Below are 22,717 nucleotides of genomic sequence, written 5' to 3'. Positions count from 1 at the left end.
TAGTCCTAGAGAATATTTGCCACTGTTGCTTTCTCTATTCTAGGCAGCTGTTTAAGCTAGCTTTTGCATTGCTAACAAGTACTGAGATTAAAATAGATCTGTAAAATAGCTCTTTCCTAAGGCTTCATAGAAACCTGTTGGCTGGATACTCTCACAATGACTCATTTCCACAACTCACACTTCCCACAAACATCTGTGAATCATAAAAAGCTTTAATGAATGTGGATAGCTCTGCAAAGAAACTACACATCATCTAGGTATGTATACTTTACTTCTTTTAACTCTGCTCTCAGCTGTTCCCTTTTTTGTGTTTCATTTCATGCCAGGTTTTTATTTTAGATGGTGCAGATGAGAGGCTGTATTTTTTATATGTCTCTGCAGACCATGTCTGGCACAATTTTGGGGTGGTATGAATAATAAACCTTCCATTTCAAGGAACTGATTTGCAAGGATTGAGAACCAAGTCCAAATATCTTCTTCCTATGTCAAAGTTCTGGAACTTATCTTGTTTTGTACTCAGAGGGATTTTCATGCAATAAATAAAAAACAGATTACTGTAACAGAAGAGGTGAAGAAGGAAGATTAAGTTGAAATGTAAAAGTATGTACTTACCCAATTTCCTCACTATAATTAAAGCAGCCAAAAGATGTATTTCATTATTTCCGGAGCATTATTTTTTCCTAGCAGTAAATTTCTTCAGTAGATACTGAAGATGTTTTATCCTATATTTATGTTAAATAACTAATATAGATTATACTTCATATAGTCATTATTGAGTCAACTTGAAGTTCTCCAAAGGTCTAATTTAACTGTTACTCAGAATTTATAAAGTTCACCGTGGCACTCTTACCTGTGGATTAAAGAATCCTGTCAGCCAGAACTGGTTTGGGCGGTCATCCTGCAGCCAGCTGCTGAACTGCTGGTTTCGCTCAAGAAGCTCAGTAAACCAAAATCCTAAAGTAGTAGACTCCCAGGAAATCCTAAACCACAGTTTTGGAATTCTAGCGTCATAAATATTATCTAAAGCATCTTGCAATTCTTCTGACATAATTATGGTTCCTGGAAGATAAGTAAAACGTTCAGAATGAACTTTCCCCTAGCTTGCAAAGGCAATTATAACTTCCAAATGACATTCTGAGTCTAATAAACCCTCTTTTGTTGTGCCTTAATTGCACACCTGTAGCACTGCAGGATTATCAGTTTGCAGTTAATTTGTTAAAAATTATAAGACTTGATTCAAAGCTAAAGGCGATAAGATAAATGATATTTCTTCTGTTGTTTTGATCAGAAACAAAGATATGTTTCTTGAACAACTTCTCCCTCATACACATTATTTATATTCATTATATTCACAGTGTGTCTGGAATGCGATTACTCATTGAAAACTTTTTTACAAATTTTAATGGATCCTACATGCATGATAAATGATAGAGATACAGTGTGTAACTCATCTATATCCTAAGCATGTACTGGCAGTGATTATATTAATGAAATTCACAGTTATTAATGATAACTTTGTACATTTCCATTATCAAGATTCTCAGTGGGAAAGCGGTAGATAGAATAAAGCTAGAGGCAAGATTTATTCTTTTTTTTGGCACTGTGTACTCACGTATTCCACGCATAGTGCTGTTCTCTCTGCTAAAATGTTGGCGTTTACTACGACAGTGATTTTTCAGTGACACTCACCATTCCATGTGCTTGAAGTTCCTACACCTTATGTACTCTCAATGGTGCTGAGATCTGGCACATGGCCATGCCTCAGGATGACTTCTCTGTTCCAAAAACTGTTTCTATTATTCTCTTATAGAAACTGGTCCAGTACCCCAACACTGATTAAATATTCGTATAAAATTCAATGTATCTTCACACACACAGCTGCTGTAATTGCCACAAGGACAACATGAGATACCAAACAGAATTAAGTGGCTTCCACCACAGAACACGGAAAGGAAAGGGAAGGGATCTGGGTGACTGCAAACAAAAACTGCAATGGTCCATGCAAACATATCCATAAGGAAACACTGCCTGTAAAAAGAAAGCATTTCAAATCCCTTCCTTCCACTGAGGTTGACAGGGCTTCAGTTGAGGGGAAGGAAAAGAATGTCCAGAAACCAAACATCAACTTAACTTTGAAGAATACAGTGTTACAACCTAAACACTCCTATAGCGGCGTGTGCAAATTTAGTGCTTTCTACAATATATAAATGTCTTGATTTCTTCTAGCAGATAATGGGTGATCTGTTTCCATTTATATGCACCTCTTTTTGTGCAACAAATTCCTTAGAGAAAGCCATTAACTTTTACAAAACTGTAAATATTAAAAAATACTGACTATCTTGCATTCTCTGGAAATGCTTTGTAGTCAGGCTCAGAATCACATTCTGGGGTAGCTAAGAGTTTTATAACACAGTTAATAAACCTTCTCTTTGGGTATTAATCTTCTCTAATACATAACCAAGAGAACTAACATTTAAGAAACAAGCCACTCCATGTCTTCTCCACTTTGCTTAGAAAAATGTTGTATTACATCATACACTTTATTCACCTTAAAGAGACAGAAAAGGTGGGGGGAAAAGTCTTGCAATGCATGTTGGTTTCAACTTCAGAGCAACCGTACTGAGGGCACAAAACAAGTGAGGAGCATCCTGGTTTAGCCCTGGGGATCACCACCATTGAACTGAGAAAGAAAGAACTCTTTCACCTCTGGTTATTCTTTGTTTTCAGGCTGATGTATTCAACTTTCTCCTTTCTTTCTCTATTCTTCTGGGCAGGCTGGAGCTTTCCAAATAGGGAGATACAACCAGTTTCTGCCCCGAAGCACTGTGAAATCCCTTAGGATGTCTGCCTGCTATGACTCAGAGCAGCTGTTGAGAATGTTAAGCCAGAGTGTTCTTGAGGATGAGGTATGTTCACAGCCCAGGCTGTGCCCATATATCTGCATAAATATTCCTAGTGAGTGGGTGTCATCTCTGGCAGTAGGCATACTATGCTTGAATTTCAGCACTAAATGGCATCTGTGGGTGTTGGGATGCATTCCTGCAGCCAAAATACTCTGAGAAAAATAAAAATAACTAACAAAATAAAATAATTGTCAGAAATAAAATCAGTACCATAGGAGAAAAATCACGCCATCTTTCTGGACAAAAGTGATACAGGTGTTTGAAAAACTGTCTTTGATTAATTGAATGAGTAGTACAATGCCATAGGCTTCTCATATTTAACTTCTGAGAACCTCTGAGCCCTGTACTATATGAAGAGACTGAACGTCCTATGAACTTAACATGACAGGCTTGAGTGTTCTATGAATCAGACAGGCCAACTGTTTATAACTTGGTTATTTTGGGAGTTACTCGATGGTATTCCCTTTCTTGAATGAAGTAAAAGCCATCAGAAAATGACTGATGAAGGGTGAGGTCAGTCAAAGAAAAGAGGGCATTTCCATACTTCAAAGTTAATATCTACTACAACCATACTGTTTGCACAGTATACACAGTTTGGAAATTAGGATTCCCCTTTTTGATTGCCCTACATTTATACCATCTCCCTTCTAAACCACATCGAAATCTATCCTATTGCTGAGTGGTGAATAACCCAAATAAAAAATCTCAGTTCTGAGGGTAACTAGTTTTTATTGATAATTAAAGTGAACAGTCTGTTCTTTTAAAGTGATCTGGATAAAACAGATCTATATCTATTCATTCAGTAGATACAATGCTTTGAATAGACTACATCAGAAGAAGCTTGTGTTATTTCTTGGAGTTGACCCTCTTCATCACCATAGCTTCCACAAACTGAATCTGAAAATTGTAGAATTTGTAAAATTTGGATCTGTTTTGAACTTCACATTTATGAAAGTGTCTATCCAGACTAGGAAACTTGCACAGCTCATTTAAATGAGTAGCTAAAGTTAGGAACAAAGGAACAATCTTAAATTCCAGCATGAATCAAAAAAGAGCATTGGTCCACTGACTGATTCTCTTCCCACAGGCACAAATGTAAATCAAAAATAACAAGAATAATTATGTAGGATGAGATGAGAAAAAGCTACTTTCTCCATCAAGTACAGTTTGCCAATAGCTGATATCATTATAATGAAATTGGAGACTAGCCCTGGAGGACAATACTTGCTAGACACTGCGTCTGTTAAGCCAGCCTGAAGAGTACATAGAGAAAAAAGCTCAGTGAAAGCATCAATCCATTATTGCCTGTCCCAGCTGCAACCCCAGAAGCTGACCTTTCCAGCCTTTAATCCCCACTCAAGTTTACCTCCCAAAGAACCTGCTTTTTTCTCGAAGTAGTCACACCTTGCCTCCACCACCAAGCCCCAACTCCCTCTTCTTTGCTGAACATGTTGAAAAGAAAATACTTGTTTATAACTTCCTAAGTTTTCTTCTCCTTCTGATTTATTGCAACAGCTAACATTTGCCTGTGTTTTCTCCAAAGCTTTTTTAATTATTCCACCCAAATACACAGGGTATAAAAGCCAATGTATGTTTTCCTATACCTAAAACTTAATTTATTTTTTTCACAAGCTTTAGTATGGCTCTGCCAACTCTGTGACCATGACTGCTGTGCTGATAGAAGTCAACTTCTTTGCTTCAGGCACTTCTTTGGGTATTTTCCTCTTTCTTCACCTGCAGTACTTGGGCACTTCAGCATTTGGAGGTAATTTTCTCAGGAAGTTCTCAGAAGCTCATGTAATTCCACTACACTGTTGTAATCCCAAGGCCCCTCTACAGTTTGTCACTTTCTTTTGCTCCTCTAGAACAGGAAGAGTAAAAGAGGCAGCCAAGACCTGCAATGCACAACACTCTCTCCATGTTTTACTTGTAGACTGGTATTCTCTCCAGCTGCATCTAACCTTTGCCCCTGCTCTGTTTTCTCTTTGTTTCCCACCTTTCTTTTCAGGTGCAGAATCTTCTGATTTAATTCTTCAAGTCAAGAGAGATGAGAGGGACTAAGAAACTTGAGTAGCGTGCAGTTTTTCATACAGAGGAGCACAAAAATCCTAGGTTCTCTTCAATAGCTAAATCCTTCAGTCAGAAAGATGGCAATTTGAAAGTAACCTTGCAAGTTGTTACAAAAATTTACCATCTCTACTACTAACTGCTCTTGGCTGAAGAGTCCTCTCCATCAAAATACTGCAAATAAAAAGTTTAAAGCAATAATTTGAAAACAAAAATCCATGCACAGCTCTACCAAAAAAGTAATACAAATCACTACTCTGAGCTGGAGCAATACAACAGACAGATAAACTCTATTCTGCAGTTTATCCTTAATGTGCAGGGTGTGTTTCTAAACAGTTGTCCTGGCTGGCATCATAGCAAGCATATGTAATACCTATTAAGAAGTTCAGGAATGTTGTGCCACACTGTGAAAGACAGCAGGAGGCATTCTGGCATTCTTATCAGGATGAGAGGTAAATAATGGATGAGAGCTTCTGAGCCAAGAGTAACTACACCACAAGATACCCTAGACTCATCCCCTTCATTCCTCAATCTCCCCATTGTTACACTCCATTGATGTCTTCACTGAGCGCTCTTAATCATTTTCAAATAAAATCCCCATCCAAAAGCAATGATCCCTACAAGCTCACACATACACACACACTCAAACACACACTGTAGAACTTAGTAAGGCAAGAGCCCAAAATCTTTCAGACCAAAATTCTATTACCATTGGCAGCAAGCCAAACTAAAGCTGTGTTAGTGTTAGCAGTCTTACACCATTAAGAAGAGTCAAAATAGAACTTAGCCAGACAGGGGGAATGAATCCATACCTCTTCCTTTCATGGGAAATCACCTTTCCTGTGCATTCTGGCAAGACTAGTTTCCTGAGCTTCACTTTTTCACCATGCAGGTTAAAAAACCTCTTTTGACTCTTTTGGACTTCATTTATATCCCTCTTATAAAGTGCTACATACAATGAACAGAAATTCCTTGCAGCATCATGATACAAATGTTACTTTCAACTTCAAGGTGTTCTGAGTTAGAAAAAAGTAAGGAATCTTTACCTTGGGCTTCACGCACGAGTTTGTGTAAATGACATAAAAATCCTACATGACTCCTATAACGTGTAAAACGACATTGCCATAAAACTGCTGTATTTTTAGGAAATGTGTTCTCAGGAAAAGATTTCTTTCTCCTAACTCTGCAAATACTGTTCAAATAGCAGTGGGAGCTCTGTGATCATGTGGCACACGTATTTGACATGAAAAGATAAAAAAATCCAAGGTTTCTCACATGTTCTTCACTTGTTCATGGAGGAGGCCATTTAGGGAATTCCCAAGGATTAGTTTAAAAACATAAAGCTGTAAGGTACCAGAAACTAGAACCAAGTGGATGCAGTTTTATGACCAAAGTAGAACCTAGATATAAGTAAATGAGTTAAGCATTTTTTTCTTCTACAAGAAGCCCTTAAACACAATTTTAAGTGGGTTAAATAGAATAAGGATTAAAATCAAACTAAAAGCTGTGCTTATTTCCATTGTCAAGGATTTGATACCCACTTTCAGTGCTACTACAAGTATGCTCCACTTCATTCATAAAAAACACTCCCACAGAATCTCTGTTCTCACTTTCTTCACCAAGAGAAGACATTAAAATGCTTACCACTCTTATTCAGTGCATGGAGAAATAAAGAAAACCCCACAAAATCTCCCAGAATGGCCACATACAAACAAACTCAAACTCTAAAAGGCTAGGAATAACTGGATGGGTCATTAGATTTAATTGCATTTGGAGACACCATCTTCACTTGTGGGAAAGGGGATTTGAAGTGCCTAAATTACAATAAGCAGTGGAGGATTAGTATTCTGTGCCAGAGGCCTCTACACTGCCAGAGGCAGGACAAAAGTACACAGGAACTCTACAGCTCAGATACTGCCTCCCGAAGAACGTCACTGTCTGACAGGGGCTCAAGATCTGCTACTCAGAACACATTAAGATGTGGCATTTTTGGTGCAAACCCCATGCCTTACTTCTCCTTGCCTCTGAAAAGATTTCTCTGTTTAGAACATGGCTTCTATTTAGGGCACTCGAGAGGACAACCATCACTGCTGTGTTCTGATTTATGGTGAAACTCCGTATTATGCCAACTGTGAAATAAACTCTGGGCAATCAATAAGTAATTAAAGCAGAAGTAATGGTTGTGACATAAATGAGAGTACAAAGTGCAGCTACAATCTAATTACTGCAATTTGAGCCAGAAAAAATATCCCTCTGGGCAATGAAGTTTATTGGTGGAGATGCAAGCTTCTGGGGCATATTTGCCAACAAACATGTTGGACACATGCTGAGCATCCTCACCCATCCCAAAAGCTGAACTGCTTAATCTGCCCTCTGCATAGAAGGACAAAACTGTGTCTGCAAATTCCTTCTACATCCCTCATGTTCAGCTGCACATGGCCTCTCCCTGACAAGGGCTTTACCTCAAATGTAACTTGGTGAGCAACATCAAAAGGCCCATCCATTCACACCCAAACTGCAGATACAGATATTCAGACTTCCTTTCACAACCTAAAGACACACTATATTCTTAAACACCAAATCTATTTGAAATTATAGGTCTGCTAAATGTGAGTGCTGGGACTTCAAAAGGTTCATGAAGCCAGAGCCAGATACAGGAGCACGGCAGATGTCAAAAATTACATGACCTGTTTGAGCAGACACATCAGTTTACCTCTTTGTAAAGAAAATGAAGCCCCTCAGATGACCCGAGATTGCAGTTGACTAGTTTTGGGAGAGAACCTAGTATGAGACAATATGGGTTTTCCCTTTTGCTGAGGTGGAGTGCCTAAATGTCCATCCCCTAATTAACAGTCTACCATACGCACTTGATATAGCACGAACATGCCAGAAGCCATTAATTGTTATTGTTAAATATACATCCAATTTTGTTTTCAGAGCAATTTTTCACTATATTTAACTTGCCTGTCTGTAAGAAATTATGTTTTAGAGAATTGCATGAAAGTTACAGCATTAACTTGATTAAACATCTGGCAGAGGACTGTGCGCACTGTGGAACTGAATGTGAAGTGCAAATAAATTATGTTACTCATCCACTCCTCCGCAGAATATTAGATATAGTGAGAATTTAAATATATTTGTCACAATCAAGGAAAGATTAACACTTTATTGGATGGAAAATATTTTTTTATTTACTTGAAAAGCAACTCTATTCATATATAAAAGGAAACTTTCAGCTCAGGAAGAGAGGACAATTGTTTTTTCCAGCTTGATCTTTCTATATGTTATTACAGAATGAAAGTATAACGTTATCATAATAAAAGATTATTAGCCTTGGGCACATTTATGAACCTCTTTCCTAGATTCAGATTATAGGCAGGAGGTTTCTGAAGCATGTATTTTTGTCTTAGTGTATCTTACAAATAATAGGGAAAAAATCCCTTTTGATCTTTATGTAATAAAAATACAAATTTAAAAAAATCTTCCCTCATGAAAGACATTGTCAGAACACCAGTAAGACAGATTACAGTAATGCCATCAGCTATGTCAGAAGGGACCAATTCTGAGGCATTCTGACCTGCTTCCTGTGAGGACAGTTTGCTGTCTCAGATAATTTCTGTCTCTCTGCTAGAGAACAGCAGACTTGGGTGAGAGTTTTACCAGTGGAATTGACCCATTCCTGCTTCATTTTAATTTAATTCAAGAAGCTTGGCTGACCAACAGTACACTTTCCTTCCTGGGCATTTCAACCCTTGCAGATGAGCAAAATAGAAAGTGAAAACAAAAAGCAGATGGCAACATCATTATCCCATCTCTTTTCTCACTCCTTTTCTGATCAAATTTTCCATCTGATTCTAGTTGCCTCTACTCTTGGTTTATTTTAACTTCATTCACCATTGCTCACTTTCAGCCAGATACTCCTGTCTCTGAGAGATACAGAGTGCTGTTTTCTGCCTCCTGTGATGCCTAAAAGAAGAACCATCCCTCTCTCTCTTTTGACGGACACTGCCACTCACTTCAGCTTCCATTTAGAGACATGCCACTTGGTATAACCAGTTTCACAAAAATGTCAAATTCCACCTTTAATTAGAGTCTTTAGCACCTTGCCTCCTGAGTTCCCTGCCTCTCAATTACTTAGCAGCAACAGTTCTACCTTGTTCTATATCATTATATCCCTGTTTAATTTCATAAACTACTCTGGGACACGACCCGTGGACTTAATCATGCAATTCAGCTCCTCTGAGCTCTGTAGGATCCTAGAGAGAATCACAGAAGTGAAGTAGTGCTGAGGGACACAAGCTGCAATACTGGAGCATATGCATGCAGAATAAATTTAGGTGGAGTGTCCTTAGAGATGCAATCAGGAGATTTTAAGGACTAGAATTAGTGGTCATATAATAAAGAGAGAGAAAAAAACTGTGTAATGCAGGGAACAAAAGAGAAAGGAAGGAATCAAGGAGAAATATTTATTTAGTTATATGGTATAAGCAACTGCTAGTAATAAATATTGCAGCTTAATTACAATTTTTGAAATTGCAGCTTACCATCAATAGCCAATTTGAGCTGAGTCAGTGTGGTTCGAACTCTGGATATAACAAGTTGCATCCGGTCAACTTCTTGACGGAGAAATATGTTCATGGGCTGAAAAGCTCCCATCTTTTGAAGCCGGGCTTTCACCTGAAAAAGAATAGTGCAATGATTATAAAATCTAATCTCCTGTTTCCCATGCAGTAATTTTTGAAAGCAAAAACATTTCCAGATAAGAAACATTTTAGTAACAGATGGCCATTCAAGTCCTGTGCCAACTGTAAGATTTAGCACACTGTGACTCATTAGCTTACCAGAACGAGCTCCTCCATCATTCTAAGAAGGGAAAGTTCCCTCTTTTTGAAGGGACACAGCAGTTCCTTCTGTCCTTGTTAAGCTGCAGGGTCTTAGATCTTAAAATAAAAAACCCCACATGTTATACAAAAGCACTGTTTGATGGTAACTTCCTTGTATTTCCAAATTGTTCTGGGTGAACTTTCTCACCTTTTCTTGCCCTGCTGAGCCGAAATAATGCAACAAATGGAGTTCCACTTAACAAGCACAACGATATGTAAAAGCTGTTACTTTCAGTAGCATAAGACAAGATGCCCATGGATACATTACTAGAGAGGCAAGATTGCCAGAAATAATACAGATGTCACAGAAATCTGTTATACCATTATGTGCACCATTTTGCAAGTGGAAGCCTTTGGCCTTTTTAGTTTTTAAGGATAGCAGTTTCTCTCAAATTCAACACAGAATATTTTCACAATGGAATCAGTTGTCTGTGTTGGTTTAAGGACATGTCATAATAACAGTGGCAATAGCATTCCCTGTCTTGCTTCTGCATATGATGTGTATGGAATGTGCTTCAGACATGGGCTGCCTGTTCCATGTGTATCAAAGATCACTGTATTCTACAGTGCATGAGAAAGGGTTTAATGGCACCTGTAAAACTGGTAAATGGTGGCTATATCCTGCATAGTACAAGAATTCTTGATTTTTCAGACTTTGGAGAGTTGTTCCCTAATTTTAGAAAGCAAATAGCTCATATACCTCATTGTATACATTATTATACATAGTATACATTTTATACAAATAATATACATTACTAAAGATTTAATTATTACCATGAATAGCAAATTTCTGCAATATGAATATCATACAGCAGATGAACAGTTATAATCACTGGTATAAATATGCAAATGCTTTGGCAGTTTCCGAATCTTAAATTTCAACTCCAATCCCAATAAAATACTCTTTCTCAACTTTCTGTGCTATCCTCCTTGGGAGACAGTTATCAGCAAGGTTATACATCATATTTTAATCACAGGGACCCATGGGTTTGTTAGACAGAATGTCCAAGAAATAGGTGCCAGCCAATTATGCTAATGCTTTGCAGTGTGACAGTACATTTTACAGACTGAGTTAATGCGTCCTGCCTGTGAAAGAGAAAATACCTAAAACAGCTATTACAAGACTAGAGCTGAGGCAATAAAGTTTTTGGATAATCCACACAATGAAGTATTCTGACTATTTCATACAACATCCAGGGAAAATATTTGCTTTGTGAAAAATTCACAGGAATTGGTAATTTTACTTCTTGACAAAAACTAAAAACATTTGATTTTTTTTCCAGAATATTTAGAAGTGCATGCCATTAATAAGAAAGGAATTATACAGAATATAATCTATGTATTTTATCCTTTAAATAGGAAATACACTTTTTATTTCTAGTCTACAAAGCATGTGATCCTTTGGGGGATCATTTAGAAGTAGAATTTTCCCATTTGAGGAAAAATTGTATGGAAGATGTCATTAAAGGGGTTATTTTCCAAAATATTAATATTTATGAATCTACAAAGAGGATATGAAATAAAGATTCTAAAATATTACTGTGCTGATTTAACTAGTACAACTACTGTACAATTTAACTATTGAATTCTGAGAACTTACACATTCTTCTGATTTACTTTCATGTACCTACAAAAATACCCATAATGTTTAGAATAGTGGAGCCAACCAACAAAGCAGAAATTTGCTAATCCAACCCATATATGCTCACAGCACTCAATCTGGAGCACCAAGCATAAGCAGATATCAAAACAGAAAAAAAAAATTACATAATTCTTACTTTATTGTATACAAATGAATCCTGATCTATGGTGAGATTTACTGGGTATAACAGTGCATTTCTTGGAATTATTGCTGCTAATTTTAAAACACAAGCACTGAAGTATGATTAGGTAGTTTTGTATTAGAACTCTTCTTATCAAGCAATTAGATGTCTTACATCCTGTGCTGTATTTATTATCACATAAAGATACACATACCGACTCTCTGAAAAAAAAACCCAAAAGACTAAACTCATTAACCAAAATAGCTTTTCTGAGATTAATATACTAATTCCATAAAGCCCACTTGGAACATCCCCTTTTCATTATGCAAACAGCTATCATCTAACATAAAACAATGTGATTTAAGAAAGGAGCTACTACAATCAGAATCTTAATAGCTTTGTCTACATGGTTTCACAATGCATATCTCTACTGTGTGAGATTCCTTTATGCATATTTCTTAACTGTCCTCAGGTCACCAGTTCCCTTGTCTGCACATATTTTATAGGACTGCCAGTAGAAAAGTAGTTGCTGAACTCGTGCCATGATCATTGATCAAGTTACTGCAGTAGTGACTGCCTCTGGTTTTTAGTAAATGCTATTATTTTCAATCAGACATAGTTATTTGCTGCATTCTTTGTCAGCAGAAATGGGAAGTCCATCACTCTGTAGATGGATAAGCCAAAGCTCTTTCTCAAGGGATGTCAAGGACCCCTTCCTTGTACGTAAGGAAGCAGACAATAAAATATGTAGAAAATAGAAGAAGCTCTAGAGCTGGATGACCACCATATTTGACAGTATTGAGAAGTAAACCAGAGACACATTATAGAATCATCTATGTCAGTGTTTCAGCTCAGACCCTGAATTTTTTATTATGGGGTTTTTTTTGAAGAAAAAAAACCTGCACTGAAAACTAGATTCCAGGCACACAAAGGTCTTAGCTTCAAATTAAACTAACCCAAAAGGTGTGCTTCAGGGACTCTAAGGTATTTCAGTTACAAATGAGTTCAGCCTACAGGCCCAGACTAGAGTTAAACCAAGGCAAATTCCTCAGCAAAACATCTAATGAAGGCCTGGGGTCCTCAGACAAATTCCTGTTTCCATGCAGTGCTTGCTAATGTAGCCATAGCCTTAAAGGAATTACAGCTAAATCAATACTAAGAAAAATATTAAGGAAAGAAAGCACTGCTACTTGCTACTCCCTAGAAAGCTGTTTTTTCAAGATGCAAGGATCATTTTCATTGTAAACTTCTCTGTGTGACAGGCTGACATTTATTCTTGCACCTGTCTTCACTCACATGGACTGACTGACTGGACCTAATCATTTTACCACTAATCTCTCTGTAACCTGCGAGGTGAGACCCAGAAGCGAAAAGGGTCATGAAAGCAGAATTCTTACTCAGAGAAAAATGAGGACAGTTTTAGGTCAGGAGGAAGGTTTATTTTCCTTTTCCATCACCTGTGTCAAGCCACAGGCTGAGAAAGCATGCAAAGGTGACTCGTTCTGTTTCGACTCTTTTGGGTAAGTTACTGGACTGGTGAGAAGCATTATGAGAACACAACAACGAAAGAAGCAGCAAATATCATGGGGTAAAATGGGTGCCCTGTTTTGAAAGTTGTTGAGACTGAAGCCATTGCCAAAGGCTAATAATTGAGAAACGAAGGCCTCTGTGACAGCTTGAAATTTCTCTGGATTCACAATGTATCAAGAGAAAATACAATCCAGAGTTCTGAATGTCAGCAAATAATTGGTTTTGGTACCATCTGTCCCTAACCCAGTCTTTTGGGGTTGTAGCTCTGTGCAAATTCACTCCACGCTTTCTAAAGGGAGCACAAGAACTGATCAAAGGTAGCAAAGGCACCTGCCACTTTCCCTGAAGAGAATTTGATTTTAATTCCCTTCATTGTCTCCAAAATTTTGTTCTTTTTCTCCACTGATAGTATCTTTATACCTAGGTTTTCAAAGAGTAACATGTCATGGCATTACTGGAGCACAATATTATTTTAAAATCAAACCCAAGGTGCACAGCTAGGATTAATGAATGTTTCTCATTTTACTTTTCCAATGAGGCACGCATATAAACTCTTTTTCTGACACATTCCCTCAGTCTCTTACAATTTAGGAAATTGGTTTTATTTGTTTCAGATTTATTAAACTAATTAGTATGTAGCAATGTCCTGAATGACCAAATGCTGACTTAAATTGACAAACAACAGAACTCATCTCATTCGCCTTTTTTTGTCAGACATCACAGGAAGTAATTACATAATCCATTTCACTCCTTATACTTGCAAGCATAATTTAATTTGCATTATTTTGGCTTCTGCCAAACTCTGTTGCTTCTTCCCTCAGAGAATACCTAAACTCTCCTTTCTTTTCTGCTCTGGTTGATGAAATTCTTGGTTATGTGTTAGTAAGCATGATATTATTTCTCTATTTTGGTATTTTAGTCATTTGGGTATGGGGCCTTTTTCGGTTTGCACAAACTTGTGTTTAAAATTTTAGCATTTTTTACAGCTCACTCCAGCCATATTGATGCTTTCTAAGAGATTCCAGAATAATGGTGTGACAGTTCAGATGAGAAACACATTTGATATGGATTTTGCTTGCTTATTGTCTAGATGTGGCCACATTCTGGCGCATAAGCAACACATAAAACCTGGAACTGGGCACTAATAGCAGAAAAGGGAAATTCCCTGAAAACAAAGAAAGAATTTTTAAAGACCAAATCAAGTTCCAAGATGTAGAGAATGAGACAAGTTTTAAAATATAAAGGAAGAGACAAAGGATAAATTCACTAAGCAGACTGAAGAAAGAAATGTTGAAAAATCAGGGTTTGGGAGAAACAATGCCAAATCTCATAACGTTACAAAAGTAAAATCTGTAGAAGTTGTAGAGCAGCTGAGACAGCCAAGGAGATATACAGAGGCATACATTATTAGCAATAAAAACTCTTGGACAATGAACAGAGGCTATTCTCTAGATGATCAGAGCAAAGTAATTACTACTATGTTACAGAAACAAAGCATAATTTGGGGATGATTCTGTGGAAAAGTACCGTGTCATCCATCAGTAGTGCAGACTGAAAAAAGCATGTAAATAGAGTGGTATGATTAATCAAAGTGAAGTTCACAGATCAAGAAGCACAGAGCCTTAGAAAACCAGATATCCCCAGGAAGAGGTGGTATCTACTCTTACTGAACTCAGAATGTATTTACAAGAAATATAGAAGAAAAAAGTAGATCCAACAGCACATCTTTTGTACAAAATGAAATCTCCTTGGTTGAATCATAAGAGGACAGCTGTCAAGCAAACTAAAGCAAAAGAGGTTTCCTTTGAAGTTCAAAGAAGATGGAAGAGAAATAGTACTGAAGCAAAGAAATGTTAATTCTGAGCACCATTGTAATGATGATTGCTTATAAGAAAATAAAACCCCTCATGTATGATTGGCAGGTCATGAGAAAAGATAATAGTTTGTCATCCTGCTTGATGATGAGAGTGAAAGAGCAATGAAAACAATTGGTGGTGATTTTTTTAATACAGTCACATGAAACAGTATGTATTATAACCAAATACAGCAGTAAAATAGAGAGAGACAAGTTTAGAGTGCAGGATGGAACGTCCAAAATAAACCTCTCAGACCCTTTGCCCTTAACTACAGTCCCTGGCTCCAAAACTGGTGGTCTCCAAGGCTAAGGCTTGATGAAGTGACTGAAAAGGAGAGGCATCCCCTACGTGTGGTTTGTGTGCATAACCTCAGTGAATAAACCAAGAAGGAAAGTGAATGAGCCTAAGATTAAACAGAAGAAATGCCAGAGAAAAACTGTACTTGTTCAAACCATTTTGAAATGAAATTTGGATTAAACAAGTGTGTGCGCATTTTACATTACTAAAAGGTATTGCACAGACTTCCCAGGGGTAAAACCTGAGGTTAAGACTACCCTCTGGTTATAATGTAAAGTGCAGTAAGTACTATTGATGTTTTCTAAGTATTACAAATTCTTCAGGAGGAAAAAGTTGGCAGCTTAACAAGGAAATGAAGGAATAGTCCTTTGGAGGATTTACCAAGTATATATTAAGAACTTAGCTCAGTATACATATTACAAATATGACAAAAACATACATGCCATCCAGGCATTCAGTATTTTACTGCTATGGTAATTTGAAAAAAAAATAAGGAGCAGAATAAAACTAGAAGAATCTAGTTCTATAAAAGCTTTACTCTGATTGGAAGGATAAAGGAAGAGGTCTGGGAACAATTTAAGGTGTAAATGATAGTTGTAGATCCAACATGAAAATTATTACATTTATTAAATTAATTATTATTTATTAATTAAATTTATTTTCTATTTCTAATATTAATTCACTAATAAATACTATTAAGAAAACTAGAAAACTTAGTCCATTCTTAATCAAATTCTACAAAAAATTTATTTATATACTATCATTAAGACTCACTCAATAAGAAAGTGACAAAAAGAGAGATGCAAGCAGGGATGGATGGAAAAATAACATCATGGAGATAGATGGTAGGAAATGTCACCAAAAAATGTTGTAGACCGTAAGTAGCTTGACAACAGGGGAATGAAAAGAGAAGTTCCAAGTTGAATTATGACAGCACAAAAGTGTCCATTTACACAAGACATATTAAATCTGAGATTAATAGTAGAAGGGAAGACAGGAAATATTGCTGGGGCCTCAAGACTACTAGTTGTTTCTTAGGTGGACATTCTAAGCTGGCCAGAGAAGAAAATAAAGCATGCATAGCAAGTTGTAATTCATACTGAGCATTTTACAAGCCTGAACTACAACTGTGGGGAAAAAAAGGCACTATCAATGCAAAACAGAATTGTAAAGAAAAAAATCATGGAAATGAGGGGTTTTCAACATTTACTGCTCACAAAACACTTGGCAAGACAATAGAACCTTCTTATAAACTGATGCAAGAATCTCTATGCTGCATTTTTCCATGTAATGGGACTATTAATTAAAAATGCAAGAAAACATTGAAAAGATACCTCTTATGGCTCAGACCCCAGAAAATCTGGAGCATGAACAGGTCAGTGATAAAATTCACTCTTCACTATGGTGGTGTCATAATGGAGTAGGTGAATTGAATGCTGTGACCCCTATAGGATCACCAGTCCTTCAGAAAGAGGTACCAGGCTCCTTCTGTAAGGTACTAAGGAAAGCAAGAACTTTCTGAAGCCTTTAATGGGTCTTCTGAGTTAAGACGACTGATTAAGTGGACTGTAGCATTTGAAATATATATTTCTGATGTAGGAATATTTTAGATAATCAACCAAAACAGACTTACAAACCCCTATGCATAATGTTAAGAGCTTTTTTAAACACGTGCTAGTTAAATTTAAGAAGCACAATAAAACTTAAAAGACACAAATGTATATACATGCATAAATAAAACATCTGTTTTTTAAAGTAGTACATACCTCATGAGGGTTATAATCTGGAGGTAACTTCTCTAGCATCTCATCAGCAAGACACTGCACCACTGCTTCCCGGGTTTCTCCCCCTCTAGTACTGCTGTCTTTGGGCTGGATGCTCACTATGGTACCAAATGTCTCATTAGCCAGGTTGGTCTGGTAAGTGATATCTGCATTTGGGTGAAGTCCAAATACCTTAAAGTAAAAGGTATAAAAATTTTGGGGGAAAAAAGTGATTTTTCTTCTAAAAGTATATACATGAAAGAATGCATGAAGAATGGATAAACAAGGAAGAATATTCTCAGCTCCATGAAACAATAGATATGCACAGGTCAGTGGAAGTTTTTCCACTTAAATGGCAAAGGACTAAACCCAAACAACACAAAAACATTAACATAGGTTGCATATGCAATAGTGTTTTCATTTATATCAGTGAAGGGATTTTTAACTGATGTCATTATCTTCACATGGATCATGCTGTGGATGAGCTAAGCTATCAAGGGGTGAGAACAGAGTCCTTTCCTCTGGTTCAGACTAGAGCTTGTTGGAAATGTCATATGTGGACACTGACCCCTTAGCATTAGCTCATTGTCTCTATGGGCCTATTGCTGTTGTACCAGCTCAAGTAGATGCCCCTTATTATCCAACTAGCCAACATTTCTAAATGTTTTGTTTTACTCTGACTCTTAGGTTTATCAGACATGTAGCATGGTGAATAAAATAACACCCACAGCTAAAGTACCTAAAGATGGTGATATATTTAGGATATTTTATGGTTCAGCTATTTTTGGTTGAAGCTTTCCCCTCCTTACTTCTCCTGAAACAGAACTATTTTATTTAAGATAAAGCTAGCACAGATCTACTGCAAAGCTGCCCTTTGTCTGAATGATAATAGCTTTTTCAGAAACTTCAGTGAAATATCAGCAAGTCTATAATTGTCAGATTGACAATTGGAACTCTTCTCCAGCAGGAATTGTATGTACTGTGACTGATTTCACCAGCTCTCATTTAATTATAGCTATTACATATCTCTTACAAACTTTGAACCACTGATCCGACAATGAGGAAGGCTTGCCCTCAAACTGAGCACAAAAGCCAAGCAATCTTCTGTTTCTCATTTTTCCCACTCTTTCATATATTCAGTTTTCATATTTTACATGAGAATCAGTATATTACAAGAAGACACCTCTAGAAACCAGTATTTACATACTCTGAGGACAGAAGTAAAAGGGCCATTTAATATTGTTATACTTGTAAATCTAGAAACTCAGGGACAAGGGATATAAGTGGCTGCACCATTGCCAAAGCCAGCAAAGCTGCACTGATTTACACTACTTGGGAGTCATATCCTTACAACAGCACAAACTACAGACCTAATACCACATTTGAGTGAGGGTGTGACTATAATAGCATGCAGGTAGATTCCAGGTCAGATTTAATGTTTTGCAAATAGTGGTTCACTCAAACTGACTATTTAGAGCCGTAAAAGGTGAAAATACCAATGCACTTTATTACACTCATATTCTATGAGGAAGGAAATACACATTTGAAGATACATTCTTTTCTGCTTTTGCTCTTGCACAGTGAGGGCTTATTTGTTTGGTTTTGCTCTAGCAGATTTTGTGGCAATATTATAGCCCAAGTTAGCACCATGAAGAATATCTGCTCTATCTGTGAATGGAGCCTTAGTCCAAGGGCTAACATAAACACCAGAGCAATATTAACAAAGACCGGGCTCTGGTTTTATGCAAGTGATGTATGAAGAAGAAAGAAAAAAGAAACCAGCAAGTGGACCCGTTTTCTGAATGTCCTGTATATTAATCAAGGACCCAAATCTCTCATTGATCCAAAATCTCTGGGAGTGTTGTTTAAAAAGAGAATTCTGGATTCTGTCTTACAGGGTTTTCCACCCTTATGAATCATCAAAACCAATTGATAATGCTCTACACTCTTCTGAAATCACTCCTCCACCATCTCCTTCTCAACTGGACAGGGGAGAGAAGTTACAACAGAAAGTCCATGGTCTGAGACAAGAACAGGGAGAGATCCATCTCCAGCTATCATCACAGGCAAAAAAGACTTGACTTGGGGAAATCAGTTGAATTTATTACCAATAAAATCAGACAGGATCATGAGAAATAAAACCAAATAAAAACACCTTCCCTCCACCCCTCCCTTCTTCCTGGACTTAACTTCGTTCCCAAATTCTCTACTTCCTCCCTTCCACAAGAGCACAAGGAGACAGGGAACAGGGAACAGGATCTGTGGTCAGTTCATTACATACTGTCTCTGTCTCCTTCCTCTTCAGGAGCCAGACACCTCCCACTCTACTCCTGCTCCAGCATAGAGTCCCTCACCCTTAAGACAGTTCTCCACAAACTTCTCCAGTGGGTTGCAGCTCCTCCTGAACTGTTCCTATGTGGGTTCCTTCCACAGGGTGCAGACCTCCAGGAACAGCCTGCTTCAGCATGACCTGTGGGGTCATAACTTTGGCCAGAAAATCTGCTCTGTCATGGACTCACCTCCCTATGGGGCCACAGATCTTGTGGGAACCTGTTCCACCATGGATATCCCACAGGGTCATAGTCTCCTTCAGGCATCCACCTGCTCCAGGATGGGGTCCTCCGTGGGCTGCAGGGGAATCACTGCTCCTTCACCTGGAGCACCTCCTGCCCCTCATTCTGCACTGACTGTGGTGTCTGCAGAGTTGTTCCTCTCACATATTCTCACTCCTCCCTCTGACTGAAGGTTCACATGCAGCTTTTTATCCTTCATAAATACATTATCCCAGGAGCACTGCCACCACCACTGACTGGCTCACCCTTGGCCAGCAGTGGGTCTGTCTTGGAGCAATCTGACCTGGTTCTGTCACACATGGGGAAAGCTTCTGCCAGCTTCCCACAGAAGCCACTCCCCAGTCCCCTACCACTGAAACCTTTCCATGCTAACCCAATACACCAAGCTCAGTGGTCCTTCTCAGAAGGCAGAGTTCATTCTGCACAGAGGATGAAATTTCATCAAAGAAGCAAGGACACTGCAAGCAGACTGATTCAGTTTTTCTTAACTAAAAATGGAAAAGGAATTCATCAAGAACACACTGGACTATCACAGTAACCTTTGTGAAATGAAGAAGATTGGGAGATTAAAAGGTTAAAGGTTTTCATGAGCAATTTTGACAGATTTTAGAATGACAGAAGAAAGTCACAGCTTTCTTCCTAACAAGCAAAAATGTGAAGGACAAAAAGATGTTTGCATTCCTGGACTTGCGTCTATTTACATAAAAGCCAAAGGTAAAATTCCCCTACCTCAAACCATACATACAGATTTTTTACAGGAATCAAAACACTTTAAAAATAAGTTGCAGCATTGTAAGATAGGTTCCCAAGTGCTTAAAAAAGCAGATCCTTGAAAGCAGCACCTGAAATCTGATAGAACCAAGGTTCATACACTGATAGGAACCACTTCATGAGCTGGGCTGAAATGGATCCCACTGATGAATTATCATGTCTGCATTTACTCTGACTTGGAAAAGTTGCATAATTTCTGGCACAAATACCTTTGCCTTCTGCTTTCACTGTCTTCATAGATTCAGAACTTTCCAAGCTTGTTTTATGACTTTGGGAACTTCTCACCTTCTCAGCCAGTACATTATCAGTAAGCGAAAACCAGTTTTTTCCGTTCCACTCTGTCTATTTAATTTTAATAGAACTTATTTCCAATGGCATTTATCAACTTAATGGAAATGAGACAGAAATTCAGACCATTCACTTCTGTTTCAATTTTCCAGAGCATTCTCTTCTGTTTCAGTTTTAAATAGCTCCCATCATGTGTGTCTGTACTGGAGGGAGCAGAAAGTCACCATCTTCCAATCACTGTGGTATGCACACATTGGGTCATGCAAAACTGGTTAGAACCTGGAGCTACCCTGCACCCTACCCCATCAACTCATGGCAATATCCATCTCTTTCTGTTGTCTAAATGGAATAAACTCCCAACAATAACTTGCAAAAATAGACCACAGGGCTTTTTTACTTTCACTGTTTCTCAGATTGCATGTCTGCTCAATCCCATACAGAATTGTGAAATCACAAGATAGTTTGGTTTAGAAGGGACCTCTGAGGGTCATCTAATCCAAATCACTTGCTCAAGCAGGGGCAGATAGAGCAGGCTGTCCAGTGTCCAGTTGGGATTTCAATATCTACAAAGACATAACTCCACAACATTTCTGGGCAAGCTCTTCCAGTGTTTGACCTCCTTCACTTGAAAAAGTTGTTCTCTTGTTCTCAGATGTAATTTCCTGTTGTTTCATTTATGTCCATTGCTTCTTGTCCTTTTACTGCATATTATCAAAAAAGTTCCTGTTCCATCTTTACAGCACCCAACGGGGTTTTATATACATTGATAAGAATGCTTGAACCTTCCTGTATCAACCTTCCAGAAGATAATTTGGGTTGCTAAAAGTCTTCCATAAGAACTAGGGCCTGTGAATATGAGACTTTTTCCAATTTTTTGAAGAAGGCCTCATCTACCTCTTCCTGGTCAGCAGATCTATACTGAATACCCACTATGATGGTCTGACTGCTAATCTTGACCTATGCATACTCAATTCTGAAAAAAAGCCTCATTAAGTTATTCATCTGACAAAAAACTCCCTTTTAGTGTATTAAAATATTTTACCTCTGGTGTATCAATCACCGGCAATTGCTCTATGTACTGGAGATAGTCTTCCACCGTATTCCCTTTGGGAATAACGTAGCCTTTGTAGAAGCAGAACTTTTCCCCGAGCATGTGCTCTCCAAACCAGACTCTGGCGTAGGTGTTCAGCAGCGCCTTGTCGAGGTCGTCGGTGACGCGGCCGCCGTACTGCACCTCCCCGAGCATGTAGCGAACGCAGCGCCAGTCCACGCCGCATTTGGCGCCCGCGTCGCTCAGGTGGTTCTGGACGAACTGCACGCTGGCTGACAAGTCTGCCTGGTTAAATTCGTAGGGAATGTTCCAGCCCAATGGGCCGAACTTCCTTCGTTCCTGTAAAATAGCCAGAACTAAAGGCACGACGCTGACTGGTATTAATTGCGAAGAAAGCTTAAGTGCAGAAGAATACATGAATTATGTTAAGAATGCAGTAGTCCAGCTGGAACTCTATTTCACCAGCTTAAAAAAATATATATTTAACAAGGCCAAACACTTATTATTTTCAATTAATTATCATTTAATTCTTCATTTTTATTTTTATTAGATTAATTATCTGGTAGCTAAATTTGTACAAACAAAGAATAGGAATATTAACATTTTCACAAAGGAAAAAATCTTCTTTTTAAAGTATTTTTTAAATCTCTGGATCTGGAATATTCAAGACCATAGCTCTTGAATTTCAAAAATTAAGCTACTGTTTGAGGCGAGGGTGTCCAAAATCATCAGCCGTGATGGTTGTGTGGGGTTTTCCTATGGACTAGATACGTTCCTATCTCTGCTGTGTCTGCATGGTGCAGATGCAAGTAGGGAAAACTGCTTCTTAGTGAATCATATGTAGCTGTTAGGGCAATATCTGGTAATTACAACTTTTTTTTTTTCCACCACGAAAGAACTGATACCAAAGTGATGCAAAGAAAAGCATACCACAGGCTTCCACTGGACCACAATATATCAGTGCATGGATGC

General features: G+C 37.9%; 1 protein-coding gene across 5 annotated transcripts in view; it reads right to left on the bottom strand.

Moving 5' to 3' along the window:
* Positions 1-22,717, bottom strand: part of LOC134551067 (dynein axonemal heavy chain 5-like) — a 152,061-nt gene that overhangs the window by 6,510 nt on the left and 122,834 nt on the right. For all 5 annotated transcript variants that reach the window (XM_063398183.1, XM_063398171.1, XM_063398174.1 and 2 more), the window contains 4 exons: positions 21,737-22,084; positions 17,066-17,254; positions 9,515-9,647; positions 851-1,059 (listed from right to left, as the gene is read on the bottom strand). In XM_063398183.1, coding sequence (XP_063254253.1) covers positions 851-1,059; positions 9,515-9,647; positions 17,066-17,254; positions 21,737-22,084 — 879 coding nt within the window. The remainder of the gene's footprint in view (positions 1-850; positions 1,060-9,514; positions 9,648-17,065; positions 17,255-21,736; positions 22,085-22,717) is intronic.

The sequence above is a fragment of the Prinia subflava genome, chromosome 1 (assembly GCF_021018805.1).
Source record: "Prinia subflava isolate CZ2003 ecotype Zambia chromosome 1, Cam_Psub_1.2, whole genome shotgun sequence".
In the NCBI taxonomy this organism is placed as follows: domain Eukaryota; kingdom Metazoa; phylum Chordata; class Aves; order Passeriformes; family Cisticolidae; genus Prinia; species Prinia subflava.
This window is presented reverse-complemented; position numbering and strand designations above follow the sequence as displayed.